Raw genomic sequence first — 26,842 nt, 5'->3', positions numbered from 1 at the left:
TGATCCACTGGTTATTCAGGAGTGTGTTGTCTCATTTCTACATATTTGTGAATTTCTCTAATTTTATCGTCGTTGATAATTGCATTCCATTGTGATTGACATCATACAAAGCATGTTCTCCGATCATTTCAAATTTGTTGAGGATTGTTTCGTTGCCTAAGTATGTTTCTCCCTGAGAATGTTCCATGTGCATTTGAAGAATGTGATTTGCTCTTGTCAGGCCAGTGTTCTATAGAAGTCATTCTGGTGTGGTTGGTTTATAGTGTTCGGGTCTTCCTTGTCCTTGTTGATCTTCTGCCTACTTGTTAATACAGTATTGAAGATACTTTCTGGGAGATCTTAACCTCAGAGCTTGGATTTATGCCAGCTGGTAGAGCACGATCGGTGTATATCATAGCATTTCTCAAGGTTTCAGTGTGTTGACTGTCAGAAGGACATCCACTCCTTGCTTGGGATTGTTGTGAGGTTAAGGTCACAGAGCCCCCTGGCCGTCCTGTGCTCCTGTTTCAGCTCCGAGCCCCCGACGAGCCTCAGCCCAGGCCACAGGAAGTCGACCTGCCCCAGGCAGAGGTGCCACCAGTGAAAGGAAACGTGCCCAGCGATGGCGAGCCCCAGACACCAGCCCCCAGTTCTGAGGGGGCTTTGGATTTGAGACGAGGTGAGAAAGGTGAGTGAAGCTTGGTAATTATACACGGAAGCCCTCTGCAAAGCCATGTGATGACAGCTCGTGTCCAATATTTGTGCACGGGGCCTCAGGACAGAGTGTCCCTGCTGGAGGCGGTTGGTGACCTGGGTTTGGGCTGCAGGAGGAAGGTGACAGTCTCTGTGGGCACCTGGAATTGGCGCCTCCCTCTCTTACCTCTCGTCCCTGTAAACCAAGTGCCTTGTTCTTTGGCAGCTGTGTAAAGAGAGGCCCAGGCCGTGCTTTATTGAGGACATCAGCGGGACTGTGGGATTACAGGGAGATGGCTGAGTTCTGGGCAGCTGTCACTGGGAACCAGGGGTTGCTGTGTCCCTGTGGAATGACTCCGTGGCGGCCGGCACAGCCCACTCCCAAGTACTTGTCTCCGTTACTGCCATCAGATAACCTCAGCTTGTTGGTTGTCCCTGTAATCAGGATAACTGAGTCCAAATTTTTTCCCTGAAGCACTTCTTTCTTCCTCATGCGTCTGAAGATGAGCTGCAGGTTGAGTGGCACCTGGAGTCTTTACGGAGTCACAGAGTAAATGACCCAGTTGCTCCCCTAGCCACAGCCCCTGGGAAGGCTCCAGAAACTGAGTGGTATGAGGGGTTGTGTTTTTGTTCCAATGAAAGTAAATGCTGGTGAGGTTGAAGTGAACGGTGTTCTGTGCACAGAGGAGACCAACGAGATTCAGGCCATCGGTGAGGAGGCTCTTCGGAGGGACGGGCCGGGGCTGCCGCCAGCACCGCCAGGCCCAGAGCAGGCGGCCAAAGAAGACAGGCCTGCAGGTGGAAGAGGCACTGGGGAAGCGGAGGCGGTGGGTCACACCCCGCGGGCGCCAGCAGCCTTGCTGGAGAGCCCAGAGAACCAGGACACCGAGGACCTAGAGCGGGACCAGCTGGTCGTCCCCGACGGGCAGGAGGAGGAGCAGGACGCTGATGAGGAAGGTGCGTGAGCTGCTCTGTGGGAGTCCGCAGACTCCTTTCCACCAACCATCCCCTGACACTGGAGGGGCCCCTAGGAAGCTTCCCGAACAGCAGTTTGCCATCCGCTGGTCTCATTCCTTGGGTGTCTTACCGAGTGGGAGGCAGGAGGGAAGAGCTGTGTGCTCGCACCAGTTGCAGGTTCACAGGGAGTCGGTGGGGGGGCGGGGGGGCGCGTCTCGGGAAGGCCTGACGTGGGTGCTAGGTGCCTTGTGAACGTAGCCCACGCTGGACCACACGCCTGGCCTGCATCATCCGCAGCCTCACGTGGTGTGGTGTTGCCACCGGTGCCCTGGGGAGGGAGGGATGACTGGGTAGAGGGGGTTTCGTGCCGATGTGAGCATTGCAGCAAAGTGACACGTGACTCCTCCGTCTCTGGTTTCGTTGACTTTTCTTTAAAGGCACACGAAACTGTGGGAAATGGAGATCAGCACAGTATCCTGGGGTGTACTTGGGTCCCTAAAAGTAGTGTGGAAGACTTCACACTCCCCACTGAGCCAGGAACACTTAGGAAGAGAAGATACCTGTCAGTGGGATGACCCAGTAAACTAACAGGAGTGGGAATGTGCTTGTTTGTGAAAATTACCTTGATGTTCTATCGATCGAATTTGTATTCAAGTTTCTCTTTCTGAGGAATGTGCTCTCACGAGGGTGCAGTTGAAGAATTAAAAAGAAAAGGAAAGTCAGGGAGCCGACCCAGTGACTCTCAGGTTTCAGACTGGCCGTGGAGCGTAACAGCTGAAGATTGGTTCGAGGTCCCGCAGGGCCTGCAGGATACACGTCGTCCTGGGGCATTTGTAGTGACCTGATTGTACAAGAAAGTGGTAGGGGCCAAAGGCATGTGCTTCACTTCCATGTCAGGCAGTGAGCAGAGGGAAGCATACCAGAGTGAAGTCTATCAATATGTGTATATGAGACATTCACGTGAAACCCTACGAGCGTGTCTCTTGAACGCATTTCGTCCTGATCTTTTCTGGTTGTTCTCTGTGGGGCTGACTTAAGTGATGAATAGTTGAATTGTGTAGGCAGGATGGAAAAAGCCATCCTTCGACTCCCAATAGCTGCTCTATTTCCTTCTGTCAGAGTCACCAGCCCTTCTGTGGAGGTGCCGTCATTAACTAGAAACCTGTTGTTTCCAGCAACAGTGGTGCCTTCCTTTAACCTTGAGTGGATTGTCTCTTCAGAAAACTGGAATATGGTTTAATTCATTAGGTTCCTCAGTTCCAGCCCTGAGTACTGTCCTGTGTTGAGGGCCATGGTTTATATGGACTCAGAGTTTAATTGGACAGAACATAAGTAGAGACCTCGTACCTGCTGTTTGTTCGGGCAGCAGGCACACAAGTCCTCCCTGCCTCCCGAGAGGTCACAGAAAGACCAGATCATTAAGCTGTCACCCGGAAAACCCCAGTTCCTGGGCTCGGGTGCCCCTATGGCCTCGAGAGAGAAATGATGTGGGTTGTGTGCTCTGTGCCTGTGCTTGTTTGCAGGGAGAAACCAGCAGAAGCTGGGAGGAGAGGAGGACTACAACATGGATGAAAATGAGGCAGAATCGGAAACAGACAAGCAGGCAGCCCTTGCAGGGAATGACAGAAATCTGAATGGTAAGAAGTGTAGTGGAGGCGGGGGTGGGGAGGTTCGCCTTGCATTTCCCCTTGTGGTCCTTCACTTTGGCAGTGACTAAACAATGTGTCCCAACATTACTGTTGTAAGTAATCCATCATTTGAAGGAGACTTTCTTTTCTTCAGAAGCCTTTAAACATCGTGCAGTGGAGGGAGGGGATGGCAGAGAAGCCCAAGATGAAGACCTTTCAGAAAATCTGCATGTTCAGGGGGCCAAAGCCCTCGGGTATCAGCTGGAGCATTTGTCTTCGTGACTTCTAGGGGTTTCCTGACAGAGTGGCTAGGTCAGCACTTGGTCACTCTGTAGCAACAGTCAAAAGGCCTCACTGTCTGCACAGTACTTCCAAGCAGCTTTTTATAGTGGCACTTTGTGTTATTATTTTGAATTTTTAAAGGATGCAGGGCAGTGGGATGTATCAGATTCTGGATTTGTCCATTGGCTTGTGATTGGATTCCAGTTGGACATCTTGTAGCTGTATGTGCTCTTCTTGTTTCACACCGGGAGGCACATACTGGTTTGTTGACAGCACTGCCTGCCAGGTCTTGACATCGTGAAGGTCCATCTTCCCTTTGTCACTTGAGGGGGATGCTTTGAAATGGTGTGGCTTTAGCATCCATTGGACACCCCGTCTACTGGTGGCTTTCTTGACCCTGTCACCCCTCACATCTATTACCTCCTGTTCTTGAAGGATCCCTCCAGCCACATACTCTTGTTTTAGTATCCTGTGCTTCCTTGGTTCCCTTTTTTAAAATTCATTTTTCTGTCAGATTCTTGGTGTTTCCTTTCTTAGTTTTTCAGAGTTCTTTTATATGCTAGGGAGATTGCCCTTTATCCATGATGTCAGTTGCAAATACTTATTCCCAGTTTGATTTTTGGTTTTGTATAGTGTCTTTCTGTCATATGACTTTTAAAATCTTTTATGTCCTCCCCTCCCCCTTCTCCCCATCCCCTAGACTTATCCCCTATCTTGATCTTTCTAGTCGTCGCAGATTTTGAGTCTGGAGTTCTCTCTTGTCCCACAAGAGAGTGGATGCAGAATTGAATATGAGAGAGGCTAATGTCCGGGAGGAAACAAGAACCCTGAGAAAGGGTCCTTGCTCTGTTTTTGTTAGGATCAGAAGGCTTACGAACATGATGTACGTGCAGAAAGAGACAATGAAACAGTGATCATTAACTCGGGTGTGAGATATGTGGTGTTAGGGGTTTGGGTCAATACAAAACAAAATCCCAGTGCTGAGCAGATGGCTGTTTATGGCAGGCACCAGGTGCTATGTCTGTTTATCTTAGCTTTTCTAGGGGCTAAGACAGAGCATGCTACCTCAGGGTCAACAAGGTATTTTTCTCACTAATTAGCTCTGGGCATTTTCACCCTGTGGTGGCTTTGCACCCTGTGCTTTGTTTTACTTAATGACTAACCCTGGGCATTTCTGCCCTGCTGCCATGGCTTTCCGCCTCTACCTGTTTTCGAACAGACACTTTCTTTCTGTGGAAGTGGCTTTCCGCTCTGTGCTTTGTTCTACGATGAGCGCTTTCGTCCTGTGGCGGCTTTCCACCCTAAGCTTTGTTAACCTATTGGTGCAAACTCCGAGAATTCTTAAACTTATTCCCCACATCTAGTAAGCGTTTTCTTGAGTTGCTTTATGGGTTTATTGCTCAAGTGGGTCTCCCTGAACACCATAATTTAGTTTTTCCCATTTTCTTAGAATTGATACATCTTTAAGTCTCTCTCAGTCTACAGCTTCCCCTTCCATTCCTTTCCTCCATTTGCCCTGGAGTTTTCCACAGTCTATACCGTGCTGGTTATATATTCATAGTACAACTTAGTATGTTCTTATTTCTGCTCTGTTTCCTGTAAATTGGCAGCTGATATCCAGAGGCTTGATAAGACTCTGTTTGATTCCAAGCCTGTGATAACATGGTAGGCGGTGGTATGTTCTTTCATCAGGAGGCAAGTAATGTCTTTGTTTTGTGATGGAAGGATCAGTTGATGTTCAGTGCCTTCCTTAATTCTTTGGTGGTGGTGTTCTAATTGAACCATTTCTATTTCATTGGTTGATTGGGATATTTTTATAAATAGGCAAGTCAGTGGTTTTAGGCATAGAACGTAGGATAAATGCTTCTTTTTATTTATCAATTTTCACAATAATGAAATATTTTTCCTGTTATCCTTTGAAGGTGATGATTTTAAATATACAAACTTAATGGATTTAAACCTATTTTGATGGGTTTCATTTAGTTGTATTTATTATTCTTTTTGAAGTTCAAGTTGTCCCATCTTCTTTGACTAGTGGGACCTTCCCCACTTTTATCTGCTTTTCAGGTCCCTTGTCCCTACTCAGCCTCTGCTCTCCTTCACACTCAGCTCTCTGAGTTTTCTTTTTTTTTTTTTTTTGCTCGTGGGGCTCTATGTGGGAAGGAGCCCCAGCAGATGAGTTTCAGAAGTTTGTGGGGCTCAGCCTCCCCCAGCCCCCTCGTCTTTGCCATGGCCACTTTGTGGTCACCTGCTGTGGGGGTGGCAGAAACCCTCTTGCTTCAAGCTGCAGTTTGTACATTGGCCCAGTACTTTCTGGTGTAAATGTGTTGCCTGTTTGGGGTTCTTTTCTCCTCTTCTCAGGTCCATCAGGTGCTCCATTGCTCCCATTTTTTTTCTAGACACTGTCTGCTGCTGTTTGTCTCTGCCTGTGTTTTGGGGTCTGCAGGATTCCTTGTCATCTACTCTTGCTGTGAATGTCTGTGGTTTTTGAGTTTTTTAATGTAGTGGCTTCATGTGGGGACCCAGAGGTTCAAAAACTGTGTCACTCTTGCCACTGTCTTTCCAGGATCATCTGGTTTTATATTTTACATTTAGATCTCCGATTCATTTGATTAACATCAAATGTATTCAAGTATGTGGCACAAGTTTGGGTCCAATTTTCTTGGTCTGAAGAGCCGTTCATTTGGCCCAACACCATCTCAAAGCTAGTGATTTGAGGCACTACCTTTACCAAATAGATTTCCATTTGTACTCAGATCTACTTTTTGGTCTTTTTGTTCCATTGGTTTCTCGGCTTACTCACACTGTACCACCATGTTCTAAGTGTAACAGCTAGTCCTTCTGGAAAATCTCAGTCAAGATCTCTTTGAATAATACTTCTTCCCATTTTCCTTCTTTAACTCAGGTCAGAAATGTTAGATCCTGGGGAACTGGGTGGCTCAGTTAGTTAAGTGTCCAGCTCTTGGATTTTGGCTCAGGTCATGATCTCAAAGATCACGAGATTGAACCCTGCATCAGGCTTGGTGCTGATAGTGTGGAGCGTGCTTAGGATTTTCTTTCTGTCCCTCTGCCCCTCCCCTACCCTCTCTCAAAATAAATAAACCTAAAAAAAAAAATCTATCATATTAAAAAAAAAAAGACCTTACCATTCTTTTCTTGTCTCTTACCCCCTTTTTCATATTACCCATTTCTTTTTCTTTAAATTTATTTAATGTTTGTTTATTTTTGAGAGAGTAAGAGAGCGTGAGTAGGGGAGGGGCAGAGAGAGAAGGAGACACAGAACGTGAAGCAGGCTTCAGGCTCTGAGCTGTCAGCACAGAGCCTGATGCGGGGCTCAAACTCATGAACTGTGAGATCATGACCTCAGCTGAAGTCAGACACTTAACTGACTGAGCCACCCAGGCGCCCGTCCTGTTACCCATTTCTGCCTCTCTACCCTGCATTCAGAATGATTTCCTCAGAAATCAGAGTTCACCAATTTTTCCTTCTAGTTCACCATTTTTTCCTTCAGCTATGCCTTCTCTGTTCTTTAATTCATGCTTTGCTTTCATTTCTAAGTATTCTTATTCCTTGCTCCTATTTTCAGACATCTTTTATTTCTTTAAATATATCTGAGTTTTGGGGCACCTGGGTGGCTCAGTCAGTTAAGCATTCAACTTCAGCTCAGGTCATGATCTTGCAGTTCATGAGTTCAAGCCCTGTGTCGGGCTCTGTGCTGACAGCTTAGAGCCTGCTTCAGATTTCTGTGTCTCCTCTCTCTGCCCCTCCCCCACTCATGCTATCTCTCTCAAAAATAAACAAACATTAAAAAATATATATAATCTCCAAGTTTTCTATACCATGTTTTCCAATTGCAGTGTCTGAAAACCTTATGGGTATTTCTTTTGTTTCTGCAGATTGTCCTCATGATAGCTTGTTTCCTTGTGTTTTGTGCTTTTTAACTGTGAGCTAGTTTCCTGGGAACTTTATCTGTAGGAAGTCTCAGGGGACTGAGTTAGAGTAGTATTGCACTAGAGATCATTCACCTCTATTAGTCTCAAGGAGGGTTACAGACTCACTACCACTTCAGTAAATTCTCTTCGGATTTTTTTGTTTCACATAGGAAAATTGAGTTCAAATTATACACTTGCATGGTCGTCTTGATTAAGAAGTCCCGTATTCTAACCACTTAGGTTTTCTTGTTGCCCATTTTCACTGCACCACTTTTCCATTACCTTTAAACCAAGGACATGAGCATTTGGGAGTTTCAGTTTTATATATGGGTCTGCTTCTGGACTTGCTGCCTTGAGTGCAGTCCTCATCTTTATGTTTTGTTCCTCTGCATCTTTTGATGCTATGAAGGGAGAAGCCCGGAGTCTTCAGGCTTCAGAAGTCCTCAGGGCAGGTGTAGCTTTGATGCTTATTACCTTTAGGAGTTCTAACTTTTACTTCATTTTTGGCCTCATAGATTCCTTCTTCTTTTTTTAACGTTTATTTATGTTGAGAGAGAGTGAGAGAGGGGCACAGAGAGGGAGAATCCCAAGTAGGCTCCACACTCAGCATGGAGTCCTAGGCGGAGCTCCATCTCATGACCATGAGATCACAACAACCTGAGCTGAAATCGAGTTGAATGCTTAACTGACTGAGCCAGCCAGGTGCCCCAGATTCCCTTTTATTTATTCCTTTTTTTCTATTATAGACGATACATTGTAGTATCTTAAAATTTAACTTTTTAACTTAAAAATAATTTAAAATAGTATATACCCTTCACCCAGGTTTCCCAAATGTTAACATCTTATAATGAAGACATTAATACTGATACAATGCTATTATTCTAACGTAGTGAAGTGTCCAACTAATACCACTTTTCTGGTCCAAGATCTAAATCCAGGATTAAACACTGCATTTATTGTCATACCTCCTTGGGTCCTTTAACCCCAAACAATTTGTCTTCATCATTTACGACGTTGATAGTTTTTGAAGTGTTGTAGCGAGTTATTTGGTAGAAAGTCCCCCAATTTGGGTTTGATTCAACAGTGCTTCTTTAAAATATCTTTTCATATTTCATCCAGCATGTCAGTGACTATAGTTGGTAGAATTGAGGGTTCTAGAAATGGGAATCCTAACTTGATTTTTAAGTTATTTTCAGACTGTGTAGGCGATTTAATGCAGAACATGAACATATTAGCAAGTCAGAATTTTAAGCAAATACAAAGCCAATTTTTCTGTTCCTTATCATTGGTTGCACCTCAGTCCTTGGAGGATTGCACACCTTTTCTGGTGTGGTTACTGCCTTACACCTCTTTCACCATCCTTTTAAATCAGTAGTGTCCTAAATGTCTGGCTTTGCAGTGAAGCTTTGGGCTTTCATCCCCTACACTCAGGTGCTCCAACAAAGCGAGGACAGAGGCAGAGAAAAATGCTCTGTCAGCTCTTTTAAGTTGAAGAATTATCACCATCATGTCATTAAAATAGTTTTCAGACCCTGTTGACTCCAGGGAGGTTAGAAAAAGGCATTCCTTCCAGCTTTGAGAACTTTTTGATTTTTATTTAAAAAAGTTTTTTTTAAATGTTTTATTTTTGAGAGAGAGAGAGAGAACGGGGGAGGGGCAGAGAGAGACACAGACACAGAATCCGAAACAGGCTCCAGACTCCGAGCTGTCAGCATAGAGCCCGACGTGGGGCTTGAACTCAGGAACTGTGAGATCATGACCTGAGCTGAAGTCCGATGCTTAACTGAGCCACACAGGCACTCTGAATAGAGAACTTTAAAAGACAGTTATTAATTCAAGGCAGCCATTTAATTCATTTAAGCAAATCACCGTTTAATATGTAGTAGTTGTTAAGTCAGCATGGTGGTTTTAGATTTTGTGAGGTGTTTTCCTGTCCTTTGTGTGTCAGGGGATAGAGCAAGGACAGTCGAGCTACAGGGAGGCTTTGGGCTTCGGCTCCGTAAAGGGAAGACTTTGCAGTAGAGCTGACGGGGGTGGGGGGTGGCAGTAGATGCACTGCAGTGCCTGCGTCGGGCTTCCTGTCAGTTTCACAAAAGGGATGTGAGCAACACACAAGGGTTGTGGTATCAAAAAAATGTTAGTACATTTTGTATTGTCCATTTTAGAGGGCAATGGGGGCATTATTTCACTATTTTAAATAGGGAGTTTTTATTTGATGGCTTTATTTCATGGCATCTTTGTGGCCAGACCTGTAGCCTCTTTGCTCTGCTGTCCTTGATTGGGAATGCAGTGCCCCATGATATTGCCATGGGAGATGCTGTCTTCTTGATGAGGCAATTTCTGGACACTTGGGTCAAATGCAGCCTGCCTGGCTGGTTTTCCTAAATGTTTTAATATCAGAATATTATGTGTGGTTTTTTTTTTTTCTTTTTTAGTTCTTAATGCTGAAAATCAGAAAGGAGACATGATAAATTTACTTGATCAGCGTGAAAAGAGGAATCACACACTCTGAATCGATTGGAATCCTGTACTTGATGTCAGGATTGAACAGAGATCACTACAAAATATTTATGAGGGGTTGAATACTGTGAAATGTACTAAGTAAAATACACATCTAAAGATGATTGTTGTGGAGTTTTAATATGTATTTTATGTAGGAAAATGATGGTCTGTTAGGTGGTTTTTGGGGGGTATTTTTGAAGTGTGTACCATGGTGTCAGTTTGTCAGCTGATAGGTAAGAGAAGATCAACAACAAAAATAGAACCCAAGGTTTCCTGCAAGTATGGTGACAGTGGCACTTCTTCTGGAATGTAACTTTGCTGAAAACAATCAGAGCCTGTAGGAAGAGTCTGTCTTCTGACACCAAGAAGACCCACCACACCTGGGCATTCTTCTCTAGTACCTCTGGTGTCCCCATCACATGCTGTGCTGAGCAGCAGGTACCAGCTTGGTATTTCTGTTCTCCCCGATCAGCAATGAATGATTACTGGTTTATGTTGTCATGCGCTCACTTCGGGTTCATTCTGTGGCCTAGAGCGCAAAACTGTTAATGCAAACATCACTACCAGCAGTTTTAAACAAGTCTGTAGACAGAGACATTTTGTGAGAAATTTTTAAAAGACCGCTTGTATAACCTTTGTCATTAATGTACAAAAATGCTTCTAAGTGACTTATAATTTGAACATTGGTGTTCTTACTTTGCTTAGTTATGTGTGGGCAAAGCAAAATTGTCTCTAAGAAGTCCGTATTACCAAGAGCCACAAACGGATTGACTTTTGCCACTACAGGGGCAGCAGCAGAGCTGATCCTGGGGCTGTGGCAGAGCATGGAGGGCAGCAAGGCACACGGTGGCGTGTTTGCTGTGGACAGACTGCCCGTTCACTACAGGAGGACAGGAAGCTGACGCTTAAGGGTATATACAGTTGTTACACAGATGGAAAGTTTAGAAAGGCTGGAGAAACGCAAGTTGTTTTTGGCAGTCTATATGTTTGGCTCGTAGTAGAGGACTATTTTAAACAGTGATTTAAAAATCAATGTTAATTTGAAAAGGACTAATCCTAATTCACATTGAGCTGCTTCTCAGTATTTCTGGTAAATAGGCTCTTGCCACTTACGAATGACTGGCAGAGTCACACTTGTGTGACTCTCAGGCCCTCTAAAGGGCAAGTGGGTGGTGATGCTTATTAGGAAATGGGGGCCCAGAGAAGTTAGAGCCCTGCAGGCCAGACAGCTGGCAAGCTGGACACCGGCCCCTCAGCTGGTCTGGACTCCCCATACCCCTAGCAGGCCCTGAAGGCAGGACCTGGTTTGCATTCAGGTTAAGATCTCCAATGTGAATGTTACTCACGTAGGATATCTTGTTAATCACTAAGATTAAACTCTTCCACCTGGAAAAGGCAAAGAAGGGTGTTAAACACAGCTTTGTAAGGTTTTATCTAAGTCCTTGTCCAACTTCCCTTTGTGTCTTAGCCTTAGGGCTGATAGTTTTGCTTTTTCAGTAATTAATAAAGTCTCTTCATTTCACGTTTAATCAGTGTGCATAGAGTTCTGAGAAATAAAGGACTGTTAGTCCAATTGCTTTGTTTTCCCTTCATGCCCTATTGGGTCCCTGAAGAATCAGCTTGCAAACTGGATTAAGGGTGGTGATTTGCCTTATTAAACCTTTTGTGGACTGAGCTGGGACATGAATATAAATAAAAAAAAAAATAACCACACTGATTCCATCTTCATGTGCTGAGGCTCCAAAGGCCATTTGTTCAGGAGGGGTGTCCTGTGAGCTGTTTCTCCAGACAGTCGTGCTTTATTACCCCTGGCTTACCTTGAGATCATGCAGGCACCTATTGCAAGGCAACGATTAATAGATGTGTTGTGGTTTTATTTTAAACAAAAACCTGTGTAATAAGCAAGTAGATCTCAAATCCCCTACACTTCGGTTTTTTGGTTTCAGCCAAAATTAAATCACCTATTCCCATTTTTAATAGGTGCGAACTTTTAAATTCACACCTTTTCCTCTGTACTCAAAATGGCGTGTAGACAGGAGTGTGAGGATTCATCTTTTTTTCTACAGACGGGACTGCAGATTCCCTACGCAAGACTCAATCAGATTTCCTGAAGTGTAAGCACTGCACATAATGTACTTTCATGTGATGGAATTTGAGAAATAAACCAATCCCTGTTAAGTCTGTGCACTGTCATTCTATAACTAGACCAATAACTAGCAGCATTGTTTAAGCTGGTAGTATCTGGTTATCCATTCACAGTGGAACCTGAGGTACAAATTCAAGGTTCTTTAAGGTCCAAGGGATCAGTCTACTCCAAGAGATTATTAATTACAAATAATTGATAGTTTATAGGACACTCAACTTATAATGCTGGTCTCTGAAGTGAATTTTAGAAAAAACACAAGAAGATTCCATTAACTGGGTTATATATTTTTTCACATTGTCAGCTTAGGCTTTGAAAATGTTCATTAGTGTCTGAGTTGGGGAAATGGCTTAATTGTGTAAATAATGGTATGTGTTATTTCTCAGAGAGCAGTACAAAGTGTACTAAGCTGTCCCTTAGAAAATGGCTTATAAAATTCTGATAATGTATACATTGAAGGCTTACTCAAAGTTAGTATTCTCATATGCACTTAAAAAGCTAAAGTAAAATGCTTCATCGTTGGTGTGCCTGTGAAACACATCTCTGGGAAAGTCAAAGAACTTGACATCTTTAAATTATGTATAAATTTCATACAATGAGTTTTGTAAACCAAGGCCCTCACTAGTTGAGACAAATTACACCATCTAAAGTAGAATAAAAATCCCTGATAGCATGAGAAAGGAAGATGGATGTGCAGCGAAGGAAGGGTGGGGTCTCTAGCGATGGGTCTGCAGGTACAGGTGGACTGAAGTCTGTTTTCCAAGCCAGCAGATCCTGGAAAGATCCCCACTTGAAAATATTTCACAGGTTAAACTGAGTATTTAGTAGTAACCAAAAAGGAGTATGCCACATTTAAACCTAACCCTACACATAATCTATACATTCCTACCTTTTGAAAATGTCACTAGCCAACATTACGCATAATGTTTTAAAAGTGCCAAAAGGACAGTTAAAGGATGTTTTTAAAAACCTCTATATTCTTACAGGTATATAATTTAAGACATCATGACACACAAAATCACAATCCCCATGTAATTTGGTCTCCCTATATAGTCTAGAGCCCCCCCCACCCGCCATTCCCTTTAAATGTATTTTGCCAAAACCCCATACAAGTGTTTGCTAAATCCCTTGTTTTGAAACTTTTGAATAATCTGTTTGAATGACTTTAAGTGTAAACACCTTCAATTCTTAACATGCATCAACAAAGTGCTGTTGTTTCTAATTTCCAGTGGTGCATTTTTTTGTCAAGAAATTTATTAACCTTTACAAACACTATTTTCACTCATTCATAAAAAATGATTTATGATTAAATCTGTAATAAAACCATAGAACGTTCATCGATGCATTCAGTAAGACCAGTTTCATCCATGGAACATAACAAACCACTTTAAAACAGCAGTTTTCATTCACGTCGTATAAGGCTGTCAAATTAAAAGTATTTCTTATAATAGGTTGTTATCTAAGAAATCCATTTCACTTCACGTTACATGGTAAGACTGACGGATGGATCCTCTTAGAATCTGAAAGTAGATTCTACCCCTTTATGACCCTTTCAGTCTCTCAAACAAGTTTCACAACAGGAAAATATTTGTGAGCAGAGAAATCAAATTCAGGAGGAACCTGTAAAGAAAGGTGGAAAGTAAACTAATGTATTTACAAATATTCAGACAGTACAGTTTTTTAGAGTTTCTCCAGATTTTAGAGGTAAGACAGCACAAGAGATACAAAACTGGTTTAATGACAAGTTAGAAACTAAACTGGAAGGAAAACTAGCTTATCTCTGGGTTTATGAAACAACACTTAAAGGAAAATGGACTTAAATTACGGGAAAGAGTCATAGCGCGTTTTTTAGTTCCTGGGTCAACAGAGTACTAAGCAATGAGATGTATCTAATAAAGCAAGGCAGAAGATAAGCCAGACAGGAAGAAAAGGAAGCCAGACAGGAAGAAGCTCGGGGAATAAACAGGTACATGTAATGGGCAAATGGTTAGCAGCACACCACATGTTGATACGGCACTGATGGTGTAACACCACCAGCAAGAGAAGTTTAAAGAATTTACCATCTCTTAAGCCATTCAACAAAGTCTTTACCTTTTTTCCATAAATTTGTTTTCACACATTTTGTTTTACTCCAAGTCATTTGGTAATTTACACAGGGAGGGAGGGGAATGGAAGGGCAGATTTTAGAAACCAAGTCCATAAAATCTCTCCGTTTCAAAGCAAAATGGTACACTCAGGTTATTTTCTGCCGATGAACCTCTTTTTTGAATGTTTTAATTCTTTCTGTAATAATATTTATGCATCTTACTTAAAAAAGGTTTTACAATAATTTAACACCCATTTATTTTCCCCACAATGTACTTACCTTAGATTCTTTTTTGTGTCCTCCTGCCAATAACTTCATGACCACAAAGTTGGGTTTGGCAACCTTTAAAATTCTATTGACCTAAACAATGAGCAACATTAAGCTATCAAAACATAAAATTCATTTATGTCTTTACATTTTAGATTTTTTTAAATTTTTATTATTTTTGCTTTATTAAACAAAGGCAATTGAGCAACATGGACAGACATACTTTTCCACAGGGCTCTAGTTTGGTCAGCCCTGACAGCCTAGAAGGGCCCCTAGGTCTCCCTCTCATTGAACCTGAAGAATGTCAGGCTGCAGAGGTGGCAGCAGGGCACTTGGTGTGGCCCAGACTGTGCAGTTTGTCTGCTATAAATCCCACCTCTGCCAGGTACTAGCTATGAAACCTTTGAGTTCTTTAGCCTCTTTGTTTCTCAGTTTCTTCATCTATAAACATGGGGGCAATAATGTGACTCATCCTGCAGACATGCTGGGAGGGTTACTAAATGAGCTAATACGTATTGTGAGCTGGGAACCACACCCGGCAGGGGCAGGGAGGCAGTGTCCTGTGTTTACAGTCACTCCTGACTACTACTCGCTCAAGAGCCTTCCCCTAGACATGAACAGCAGAGGACAGGAATGCTGTATTCCTCTTAAAAGGCAGTAGTGTGCAGTTTGAGGAAAAATGTTCCCACTGCTCCTTGCTGACCTCTCTCCAGAAACACCCCTCACTGCAGGTCTGGAATGGCTTCTCCTCAGCCTCATCACACATCCACCTGTCCAGATGACAGCTCCGTCTGGCCATTTAACGGGCACCTCCCAACCTGAGCTCCTGACTTCCCAGCCCTGGCTCCCACCTGTTCTGCTCTACCCGCAGCCCTCCCCACTGGCTCCATCCATGCAGGGGCTCAGGCCCAAACCCTGATGTCCTCCTTAACTCTTCTTTTCCTCACCCACATCCGATCCATCTTGACCTTGGCATACTCAAGAGAATGCAGTCACTTCTGATGACCTCCACCGTCCCCACCATCTCTCACCAGATTACTGCTGTGGCCTGCCAACTGGCTCCTCTGCTTCCACCTCTGCCCCTACCACAGTCTATTTGCAGCACCAGGGCCAGACTGATCCTTCAGAACAAAAATCCGCTCTGGTCACTGCTCTGCTCAAAACTCTCCAGCAGCGCCCCCTTGTTCACCCCGCTCCAGCAGTGGCCTAGGCACCTGTACACATGCAGATCCCTCTGCCCACAGGGCTCCATTCCTGTAGCCCTGTGACTTGCTTTCTCACCTCCCTCTGAGATTTGCTCACAGGCCATCTTAATTAAAAAATGCCTCATCCCCCTCCCACCTCCCTACTTCTATTTGCTATCCCCATTCCTAGCTTGATTTTTCTTCATAGTACTTAGTATCTTCTAGTACACTCTATTATTTATTTGGTGTCTGCCACACACTAGCCTCCACTGCCCTCAGGAGGGCTGGGATTTGTCTATTTTTTTTCACTATTAAAAAAAATTTTTTTTAAGTTAATTTGAGAGAGAGAGACAGCACGTGCAGGGGAGGGCAGAGAGAGGGGGAAGAGAGAATCCCAAGCAGGCTCTGCACTGTCAGCACAGAGCCTGATGTGGGGCTTGAACCCAAGAACCACGAGATCATGACCTGAGTTGAAACCAAGAGTTGGACGCTTAACCAGCTGAGCCACCCAGGGGCCCCCACTAGTTTTTTACCACAGGGCTGAGGACATAGTAGACAACTATTTGTTGAGTAAATGAATGAAGTCCACTGAAATAAATCTATGCTATTATAGGTACCTTCCTCTCCCCTTGTATTTTCTTTTATTGCATGGTTATACACGACAAAAAGTCATCTCTCTCCTATCCTTGTTTCCCAAGGCACTCAGTTCCCCTCCTAAGAAGCAAACACTGTTATCAACTCCTATGTATCTTTCTGGAGATATATTATATTCCCATAATCCTTGCACACATACACACAGACTTGTTGGCAGCATACTATACACAGTTTATTACTTTGCTTTTTTTAAACTTCTTGTATCTTGAAGAACATCCCATTACAGTACATAAAGATCTTCTGTTGTCCTTTTATTGCAATATATGATGTATCGTAATTCATTTAACAGTCCCGACTGAGGGACAGTGAAATTTCCTTTCTTTGCCATCAGAATCCTGCTGCAACGAATACTGTTGTGTATTAAGCACTCACTTCCCACACGTGCTCATGCAGAAAAAATAAACCCCAAGAAGCAGAACTGCTTGGCCTAAGCATCTGTGTTTTTAAACAGAGAACTGCTGCGGGGCGCCTGGGTGGTGCAGTCGGTTCAGCGTCCGACTTCAGCCAGGTCACGATCTTGCGGTCCGTGAGTTCGAGCCCCGCGTCAGGCTCTGGGCTGATGGCTCAGAGCCTGGAGCCTGTTTCCGATTCTGTGTCTCCCTCTCTCTATGCCCCTCCCCCGTTCATGCTCTGTCTCTCTCTGTCCCAAAAATAAATAAACGTTGAAAAAAAAAAAAATTAAAAAAAAAAAAATAAACAGAGAATTGCTATTAACTTCTCTTTCATGGAAGCTGTACCAAGACACACTCCCCAAAACAGTCTGAGTATTACAGGCAATGCATTCTCATTTACGGAATACATGCATTTCAATGTGATTAGGTACACAGCAAACTGTGAAAATAACAAGACCGCACAACTTTAGTATTCTACAAGTTCTAAGGTCTGTATGATGATATCTCAAAGTGTTCGAACTAGCATTTTAAATGGTCAAGTGGAATAAGGTTTTTACTTCCTGTGATAAATGACTAGATCATTTTTCATATTTAAAAAAAAATTTTTTTTAAGTGTATTTATTGTTAGAGTGAGAGAACATGAGTGGGGGAGAGGCAGAGAGATTGGTGGGTACAGAGGATACGAAGTGGGCTCTGTGCTAACAGCAGAGAGCCCGACATGGGGCTCAAACTTACGAACTGTGAGATCATCACCTAAACCAAAGTCAGATGGCCACCGATTGAGCCACCCAGGTGCCCCTCATTCTTAATATTTTTAAGATTTATATAATTATATTTCAATATAGTAAACTACACATTAAAATAAATATATGTTAACATTTCTGAACTGTGGATCATTTTGGATCTTATTTGTGTTCTTCCTACTCATTTTACGGTTCTATGTCTTAATTTCTCCTTGCACTGATTTCTAAATTTGCACAAAAGAGCATTTACTTTCATCACATAAATTTTAAGTCTTAAAAGGCTAGGGTAAGCAAAGCCATTTAAAATCCTTGCCGAAAACACGACAGGCTTCACTATTAATACTGTTAAGGTTCATTTTTATAAACTGTCATCCAGTAGTAAGATACATGTTTCCTGCCAAGCTTTTCCTCTAGAATTACTATGACTGCAGTCTTACCTCATGGTCTGGGTTTGGGATATTTTCCAGTATCATTTTTGCCTGCTGAAAGTGCTTACTAGCTGCAACATACAGTTCTGGAGACTGAGGAGGAGGGCTGTATTTATTGAGGTCAGACATTTCCTAAAAAGGGGGAAATGCTATATTATTCAAAACATGTTTAATACGAAAAACTCTAAAATACCTTTTTTAATTAAAGAATTCTTTACTGACTCATGATTTATATAGAGACACTAATGCAAATACTTGGTATATGTCCCTATTTTTCCTGTGTAATATTCAATTCTCAATCTCCATATGATCCTATGATCCTCATACTTAAAGTAACTCTCAATTTGATGAGTGCATCCAAAAAAAGCCAAGTAATTTTCACACTAATTAAAACTGCTCTTTTACCACCTTGTCACTTGCCCAATAATGGTTGGATTGGACCATTTTAATACAATGGCTAGGTACAAGACCTAACGTCTAAGACGGAATGCTTTACAGTAAGTTGCTTCATGAGCCAAATCACCTTGAACTGCAGATAGTGCACTGGCGGTGGTGTCATCACACTGTTGAACGGAGCAAATCTGTGCTCATATCGAACTTGTTCACTATCAAGCTCAAACTTGGGTTTTCGTACCTTGCCATCCATGTCAAATGCTACCATGGTCTAAAGGGAAAAGAAAATGAGAAAAAAGTTTATATCAACACGACAAAGTGAACATCCTTATTAATACAGAATAGAAAACAAGAAACAGCTATTTACACAGGGCTAAAACAACTGTAAGGCTCAGAAATCAGAAATAGGAAGAGAAAAACTGGCTTCAGTATTCATTATGTAATATGCCATCATTATATAAAAAATTGTCAAGTTCAGGGGCGCCTGGGTGGCGCAGTCGGTTAAGCGTCCGACTTCAGCCAGGTCACGATCTCGCGGTCCGTGGGTTTGAGCCCCGCGTCAGGCTCTGGGCTGATGGCTCAGAGCCTGGAGCCTGTTTCCGATTCTGTGTCTCCCTCTCTCTCTGTCCCTCCCCCGTTCATGCTCTGTCTCTCTCTGTCCCAAAAATAAATAAACATTGAAAAAAAAAAAATTAAAAAAAAAAATTGTCAAGTTCCAATGTTTAATATATCACTACCTTTCCAAGTGAAACTGTACCACATGCACATTATTTTTCTAGGACTTACGCTTTCACAGTAGCTTTGAAACCTTCAAATAAAAGCTTCTAAAGAAAAAAAGTAGGATATAATACGAAAAGCGCAGGTCCTGTTTTTCAAACACAAGTCCGTGCTCTGTTTTATGTATTTGAATATAAATTGCAGCAAATAATCTCTCGAATTGCCAAGCACAACTTACGAGTTAATTAGTATGTACTACCTCCTAAAAGTGCTTTGCTTAAGCTGTGGAGCTCACCCTTTTCCTAATATGCTCCTAAAGAAATACAAACCTCTCTCTTCCAAGAAACCTCTTCTGATCATGAACCAGAAATAAACTCTTCCTTCTCTTATTACTTGTGTCACACATGTCACCTGACCCGTCATTACCTAGACACTTGAGACAAGGATCACCTCTGATTAGACTCGGTATCCTTAAATGTACTCAGTAGAAGATATGTGACACACAGCAAGGGTGTTAAATTAATATCCGTTAATCAAACGAATTGATAATCAAACACTTGATAAACACTTGATAAACAAATTAATGAAAACTAGACTTGGGCAAAAGGTAATTTTCAAGCAGATGGTTAATAAACACAAAGGTGAAATCAGAATCTGGAAATATCACAGAAGAAAGCCCATTTTAATTAAACTATGTGTTGAAAAGCAAAAAGAACTCCATTTGCGACAACTTACTTTAAACATTCCAGCGCACATATTCTGATATGCCTGGCTCATTGTGATCTCTCGGCTCAATGGGCGAACTGTAATTAAAAAGAAAATCACCCAGTCTTTTCCCCCTCCTCTCACATTATTGCAGGAGAAAATCTAATTAAAAAAAAATCTTCCACCTTGTTTACTAAAATTAAAAATTCACAGTTTGTTCCCACAGGTTAAATTTAGTTTTATGAACAAAATCTACAAATAATAAAATATAACTGGAAGGTTAAAAAGTCATATTCCCTAAAATAAGTAATACCATAAAATTCTGGTATGAAGTAATTTGGGTTTCTTTTGAATTCACCATTACAGAGACTTAACTTCTAAAATAGGAAACCCATGGCTATAGTCATTTAATAACCCACCCAAGCTGTTGAAACCCTCATGAAATACAAAGTAATATTTTGTTAACATTTGGAGCAGTATCTGTACCCTTCCCTAGTGATCCTGAGGGCAGTGCCCCGGAAACATTTCTTCTTCCTCAGTTGCCCACCACGCTCTATGGTCATCTTTCTGTGCCACTGGACCAGCACAGCTTGGGACCCACTTCCCTCCTGAGCTGTCAGCCTTCTGTCAAAAGATCAAGGATCTCCTGCTGCCTTGTGCCTTAATTTATCTTGCCTGCATACTCCACGTGTCTACGTCATCTTGTCCTAAGGCCCTCCAACACATGGAATAGCAAAGAAGTAAAAGAAAAGCAAGGGAAGGCTCCAAGGAGGCTTATGTCACTAACAGTGGGACTCAGTGTCTATCTTATACTTGGCTCAAGAGAAGATGGGTGAGAATTGAGGTGTAATGACTAATTCAACCACAACAAGGCACATGTGGCTCTGCATCTATTTATGTGTAGAAATTAAAGTGCACTCCAACGTTAGTTACTTCTTGAATTTAAAAATAGCCCACAGTACCTTTCTTCTTTTTCTTTGTTTTTTTACTGCTCCGGCCTTTCTGCTGCTCTTCCATTATCCTTTCCTCTGCCATTTGGGAGCCATCAGCACGACTTAACGTGGACATCAACCATGCATAAAGGAATTCAGAGAGATACCTTAAAGGGTACCAAATGTGAGTTAATGGAAGATGTCTACACGAGACAGCTTTATCACATGTATCTCTTAATAAAGAGATATTTTTAATACTGCTTTAAAAATCTTAAAAAACAAACAAACCCTGGATTATCCAATTAGATAACTGACAGATTTTACAAGAAATTAGCATTACAGATGGTTAACTTTTCCTTTCTTGTAGACTTATATGTTGCTGGACAATGCTCAAAAATGTTTAATTTCCTACAGTGATATGCATTTTACGAATTTCTTGATAATGATGTATGTAAATCAAATGAATGCCCATTAAGCTGTTTTTTCCTTTTTACTAACTATATCAGAACACACTTCACCCTCAACCTATTAAGTAAATATTTTATTTTCCCATTAATTGTGAAAGAAAGCAATTAATACTGAAAAAATTTTGAATTGTAGGCATTATATACCAAAGCATTCTAAAAAATTAAGAACATTCAGGCTTATAATTTACTTGAGCTTAATCAATAAATGAAATGTGAAACAGATAACAGTACACCCAATACTAACTTTTCAGAAGTTTAACCAACATTACATTCTCCTATGCCAGAAAAGCAGTTCAAATCTAGGATATGAAAATTTATGATTATAACATAATCATAATAAACATTAAGGACCACTACTACATTAAGCTAAAATCAAAGCTTTAGAAGAAATTTTATTATGATCAAGGATGAGCATTTAATTCGTATTTCCAAAATTCCCCCAAAAGTTGTAAGGCAGGTTACAATATTAAAATATTTACAAAAAAAAAATATTTTAAAGCAAAACGAAAACTAGTCAGAAGACACACCTTAGGATAAACAACATTCCTTTTTGTTGTAGCCAAACAAAACCCACACATTCGATAAATCAAAACAGTATGAACTGGCAAAAAAACAAAAAACCAAAAAAACCCCAAACACCTGGAATGATTTAGGTACTGTAAGTTAAACTGAATGCTATGCTTCCTGGTAGCAACGGCAAACTGGCAAACATATTTTCGTTTGATTAAAAAAAAAAAGCATACAATTTCATATGAAAATAATTGCTGACAGTGAATTTAAGAAAGGCATTTAGAGTATCCTTTTACATGATACAAATGAATTCCAATCCCCCTGCAAATACATGGGATACAAATGAATCCCCCCCCCCCCCCCGCCCCAATACACTACAAAATCTGAGGGTATCTTAACTCAATGAGAGGATTTCTATAGAGAACGAATGCTGCCTTCTACCTTCCAAATATCAAACCCTAGGGGCATATATGAGTGAAGGAGATAATCTGGCACATGTCATGTTTTTCTTGTCAAATATCAGACATCTCAGTGAGCTTTTAAGTGCATTATCAAAATTAATACACAATCATATCTATGGAGAGTCAAAGTACCGATACTCTAGACCAGTGGTTCTCAAATTGTGATCACCGGACCAGCAGCAGTATCGCCAGAACTAGTGAGAAATGCAAATGATGGAGGCCTATCCCAGACCTGCTAAACCAGGAGCTCGATGGACTGAGAAGTGACTATGATGCACTCCAGAATTTAAGAATCAATGTTTTCCACTGGTGATTTTTAAAGGGCCCACATGCTTTAGGGATGATATTCATGAACAATGTAACACGTTTATCTTGTGAAAATGCTGGAGCCCAATGTATAATTTTGAAACTAAAAGTAGTTAAAACTAACATGAATGTAGACCACAAGGGTATTTACAGGCATAACTAAAATTTTTTTCGTTAACAAGAAATGAATCTGCTCAAATATGCAGATACGTTTCTAATAGAGTGTTTATCTGATTATCATTTGCTAATTAAGAGCCCAATTCTTTGTGCCAAAAAGCATATATATATAAATTTTATTCTGAGAAATCAAGAGCACAAAAGCTTCCCAAAAGCTGACTCAAACCTCAGAGAAGGAACTTGAGCATGTTCCCCCACAAAATGTCTGGTTTGGATACTTTGTCTACTGTGAGTTAGTAACAAAACACATGCCAAGTAGCTATATTAACACCTGTTGGTAAGAGTTAGTTGTTACCTACATAAATGTCAGAGGGTATAGCAAATAATATTATTCTCGAATTACTTTAGTTCAGTGTTCAAATTCAAGTTTCATAACCAAGTTAGGAGCCCTGGCAGCCATGATAACAAAACCATGTCAGCTTGGAAAAGAATTACTTTCCTTCCTTCATAGCGATGACTCCAAGGAATACACAGTATCTTAATTACTGTTAAATAATTCGAATAGGAGTTAAAAAGATGAACCTTATTAAGATATACTAAACTTAGCTGTTTGTGATAAGCAACACTGGTTATTTACCACCATACATGGCCAGACTGAAAAAAAAGATCCATTAGCTCTCAATTTATTTTCTTTCTATGGCAGCTTTCCCGTGCCTGAAGTATTTCCAAGTATCCTCTGACTACGTTTCTCTATTTCATCTTCAAGTGAAAGCAAAGAACTATTGGCTGAGGAGGACAGCTCTCATGAACTCCTTCAAAACTGCTGAGAGAAACCCCCAGGGTGGCAGTATGCAACAGTTATGGCTCCCAATGATAATCTTCATTTCTTCTCAGAGGAAAGATCTGGTTCAAATTTTGAACTTTAATTCACTTAAGTACATTCCACAGCTAGCATCTATTGTCACTGAAGTCAGAGCTAAATGTGTGTGATTTTTCTCCCTAGAAACAGAAAAAAGCTCTTCAATTAATCCATTTACTTTGGAATCACTTTTATTAATTTGGAAACAAACATTCAATGGCTGGAAAAAACATATGTATGGTGTTACAGCACTTGAAGATGTTCAAGACGATCTGGCTCTAATTTCTAACAGATGTTTTTCAATTGTCCCACAACACATTAAATGAAAAAGTACCCAGAAACTATATTCTGTTCTACAGATGCTCTCTCAGATCTTCTCTACTTGCTCCCCACTACCGATTTTAACTCAAATTGTTCTCTTACCAATATATGTAGTAGTACTCGTGCATGCTGTAGAGTTCCAATTCAAAGCCACTCAGAAGATACTGGATCATAATTCGCAGGTTATGATAAAGGACCCAGGTACCTAAACAGGCCAAATGTTGCCTTTGGGGTTCCTGTTTCAACAGCATGGTGTGAAGGGCTGCATCAACCTTCTCTGCCTATCAGAATAAAATGTCATAACACGGACTTTCGTTTCAAGGTAATGAAAGAATGAAAAAAAACGACAAACAGCTAAAAATAGCATTTAGACAGAAAATATAAAACTTGTCACTAAAGAATTTATACTTTCAAAACATTTTTTGGTTCCATTCACATTTAAACTTCCCATTTCACAATGGATAATGTTTACCTAAATGCTCCTTAAACTAAAAAGACATTTTATAAAACAAAAATACAAAATATTGACTTTAGGCTTTTAATTATGTTATCAATTAATATTGCTGCTGACAGGAATATTAAGGTTTTCTTTTCCACAGCTACATAATAAATCAATTTATTATTTTTTTTTAATTTTAGTAATATAATTTAGTGATTCATCACTTACATATAACACCCAGTGCTCATCCCAACAATTGTCCTCCTTAAGGCCCATCACCCATTTAACCCAACCCCCTACCCACCTCCCCTCCAGCAACCCTTATTTTGTTCTCTGTATTTAAGAGTCTCTTATGGTTTGTCTTAAGATTTTTGTTAGAATGTGAACTTGCTATAAAACTATAGTTCTACACATATTTTATAATTTATCCTGATTATCAAAGAAATAATTTAAGAGGTTTCTCAGTTTGGATTATTGTTCTCTTTTTGTAAACTCTTTCTTTGATATATGGAAATGTTACATTTTAAGTTAAAAGTAAATTAATCATGCTAAAAACTTAAATAGTTAAAATGTTGTTCCAAAGAACTGTTTTTAAAAATCTGATCAAGGTAAATGAACTGCTTAATTTTAGAAGGGAGGGCAACTTGTTGGCTCTTACCTCATCCTGCAAGGTAGCAAATTCCTCAAGAATATGACCAAGCTTATCTCTCTGTCGAGCCCGATTATGTCCATGGATCTGAATAAGACTACAGAATGGCTGCAAATACATACGATTTGTTAACTGCCAATGTGAAATTTCTTGACACTAAAGAAAATTAACATTCTAAGTTTTCAAAATCTAGTTTAAGGGGAAAAAATTACTGTGGAGGTAAGAATCAGGACTATGCGTATTTCTTACATAGGTATTTCTTTTTAAGGAAACTTATGAAACCTGTTTTCATATGGCAAAAATATGTTACTTCAATCTTTAGATATCTTCCCACAATTCCAAGAGAATAGTTTCCTCTTCTGAGGATCTCAAGCCATAAGCCAATGTTCAAGGGTAACATTTCTGTGCTACTTTAAATATACCAGAATAATTATAAGGCTTAAGTAATGGCTGATACAGCTGACCTCTGAACAACACATGGGTTAGGGGCACTTATATCTTGCAGAGTTGAAAATCCACATATAACTTCTGACTCCCCCAAAACTTAACTACTACTAATAGCCAACTGTTGACTGGGAGACTTACTGATAACATCAACAGTTAACTCCTATTTTGTATGGTATATGCATTATATGCTGTATTCTCACAATGAAGTAAGCTAAAGAAAAGGAATTGTTATAAAGAAAATCTTAAGAAAGTACATTTATATTTATAGTACCGTATTGAAGAAAATCTGCACACGAGTGCACCTGCAAAGTTGAAACCCGTGTTGTTCAAGGGTCAACTGTTCTCTATAAACCCTAAGGTTCTTCAATTCCTATTCTATATCCTAAAATATTGTTAACACTTCACTAATCAGACAATATGCACGAATGGTAAGATGCTCTGATTTAAGAAATGCGAATCAGAAGATCCTTCAAATAGAATTGTTTTAAATTTGTACAGTTTGATAGATATTATCTCACTTGATCAATAACTAGCCTATGTATGAGGTACAGGGGCAGTATTAATACCTCACTTCTTAAAGACGGGGGAATTTATAGAAAAGTGAAGTGATCTTCCTGACAATGATAAAATGTTAATGATACAGACGAGATCTAGCCTTTTAGTTCTCCTCCTTTCACCCTCCCAAGGTGCCTTGCTATATTTTAGTAACTGGAATTAGGCCTCCCAAACTGTTTCAGTTCTCCAAAAGAAATTTATATAATTAAATTAGAATGATTTATGATTAATTTAATCCACTACAAGATTTATATTTTTTCCTAATTACCCTATATTTGAAAAAAATTTGTGCTCCCATCTCAAGTAGTAATTTTAATTTTACTATAATCCTGTTCATTAAGGTAGCACAAAGAGAAGTATCTGGGGCTGGTACAAACATTCCTTGTTCATATGGTCAAAAATAGTTTTTGTGCACATTTACAAAAAATTTTAACAACTTCTGTTTTCCCAGATGGGGGTCATAACTTAATTCTGCTTGTGTGGTCTCTGGGGGTTACAGTGAGAGGACATCAAAGGTACCTCAGTATTTAACGACCTGCCAGGAAGACTCCACATTAGAAAGCTATCTACTCAAGTGCAAGAACAGACAGAAATTTTTCATTTTTTCGGGGAAAATGACTAAGAACTGTTGGATGAAAAAAGTAACACAAATGAATGTGACTGAAGGAATTACACCCCACAATTTTTATTTTTATTTTATTTTTTAAAATTTTATTTGAGAGTGCCTGTGTGTGAGCGGGAAAGGAGCAGAAAGAGGGAGAGAGGGAATCTCAAGCAGGCATCTTGATATAGGGCTTGATCTCATAAACCATGAGATCACGACCTGAGTCGAAACCAACAACCAGACACTTAACCGACTGAGCCACCCAGGCGCCCCACTCCCCACAATTTTTAAAGTATCCATCACAACGATCCAAACTGCAGTTCTTACCCGAACACAGTGAGTAACAAAGGAGTCAATACAGTCCTTAGCCTGGTGATTATTATATAGGCAGCACCTGTAAGATAATGCTCATTAAAATCAAACTATTTGGCCTACAAAAAGCAGCAGGGATAACAACAGACCAAAATTGTGGAAAAAAGAGAAAATGGAA

The 26,842-nt window shown here is 40.7% G+C and overlaps 2 protein-coding genes across 4 annotated transcripts in view; one reads left to right on the top strand and one right to left on the bottom strand.

Annotated features, from left to right (window-relative positions):
- The window catches only part of GOLM1 (golgi membrane protein 1), a 57,707-nt gene extending 45,556 nt beyond the window's left edge, over positions 1-12,151 (top strand). The window contains exons 7-10 of the mRNA XM_086685121.1: positions 511-667; positions 1,357-1,629; positions 3,153-3,266; positions 9,907-12,151. Of these exons, the coding sequence (XP_086541247.1) occupies positions 511-667; positions 1,357-1,629; positions 3,153-3,266; positions 9,907-9,983 (621 nt within the window). The 3' untranslated portion in view covers positions 9,984-12,151. The remainder of the gene's footprint in view (positions 1-510; positions 668-1,356; positions 1,630-3,152; positions 3,267-9,906) is intronic.
- A 1,197-nt stretch (positions 12,152-13,348) lies between these two features.
- NAA35 (N-alpha-acetyltransferase 35, NatC auxiliary subunit) overlaps positions 13,349-26,842 on the bottom strand; it is a 102,309-nt gene continuing 88,815 nt past the window's right edge. For all 3 annotated transcript variants that reach the window (XM_086685118.1, XM_025931563.2, XM_086685119.1), the window contains exons 15-23: positions 26,680-26,746; positions 24,756-24,854; positions 23,761-23,939; positions 20,648-20,784; positions 19,716-19,783; positions 18,394-18,534; positions 17,880-18,002; positions 14,482-14,562; positions 13,349-13,736 (exon numbers count right to left, since the gene is read on the bottom strand). In XM_086685118.1, coding sequence (XP_086541244.1) covers positions 13,677-13,736; positions 14,482-14,562; positions 17,880-18,002; positions 18,394-18,534; positions 19,716-19,783; positions 20,648-20,784; positions 23,761-23,939; positions 24,756-24,854; positions 26,680-26,746 — 955 coding nt within the window. In that variant the 3' untranslated portion in view covers positions 13,349-13,676. The remainder of the gene's footprint in view (positions 13,737-14,481; positions 14,563-17,879; positions 18,003-18,393; positions 18,535-19,715; positions 19,784-20,647; positions 20,785-23,760; positions 23,940-24,755; positions 24,855-26,679; positions 26,747-26,842) is intronic.

This window comes from Puma concolor, chromosome D4 (assembly GCF_028749965.1).
Source record: "Puma concolor isolate L17-30 chromosome D4, mPumCon1.1.hap2, whole genome shotgun sequence".
In the NCBI taxonomy this organism is placed as follows: domain Eukaryota; kingdom Metazoa; phylum Chordata; class Mammalia; order Carnivora; family Felidae; genus Puma; species Puma concolor.
The sequence above is the reverse complement of the archived record's forward strand: the minus strand, read 5'-3'. Positions and strand labels throughout refer to the sequence as shown.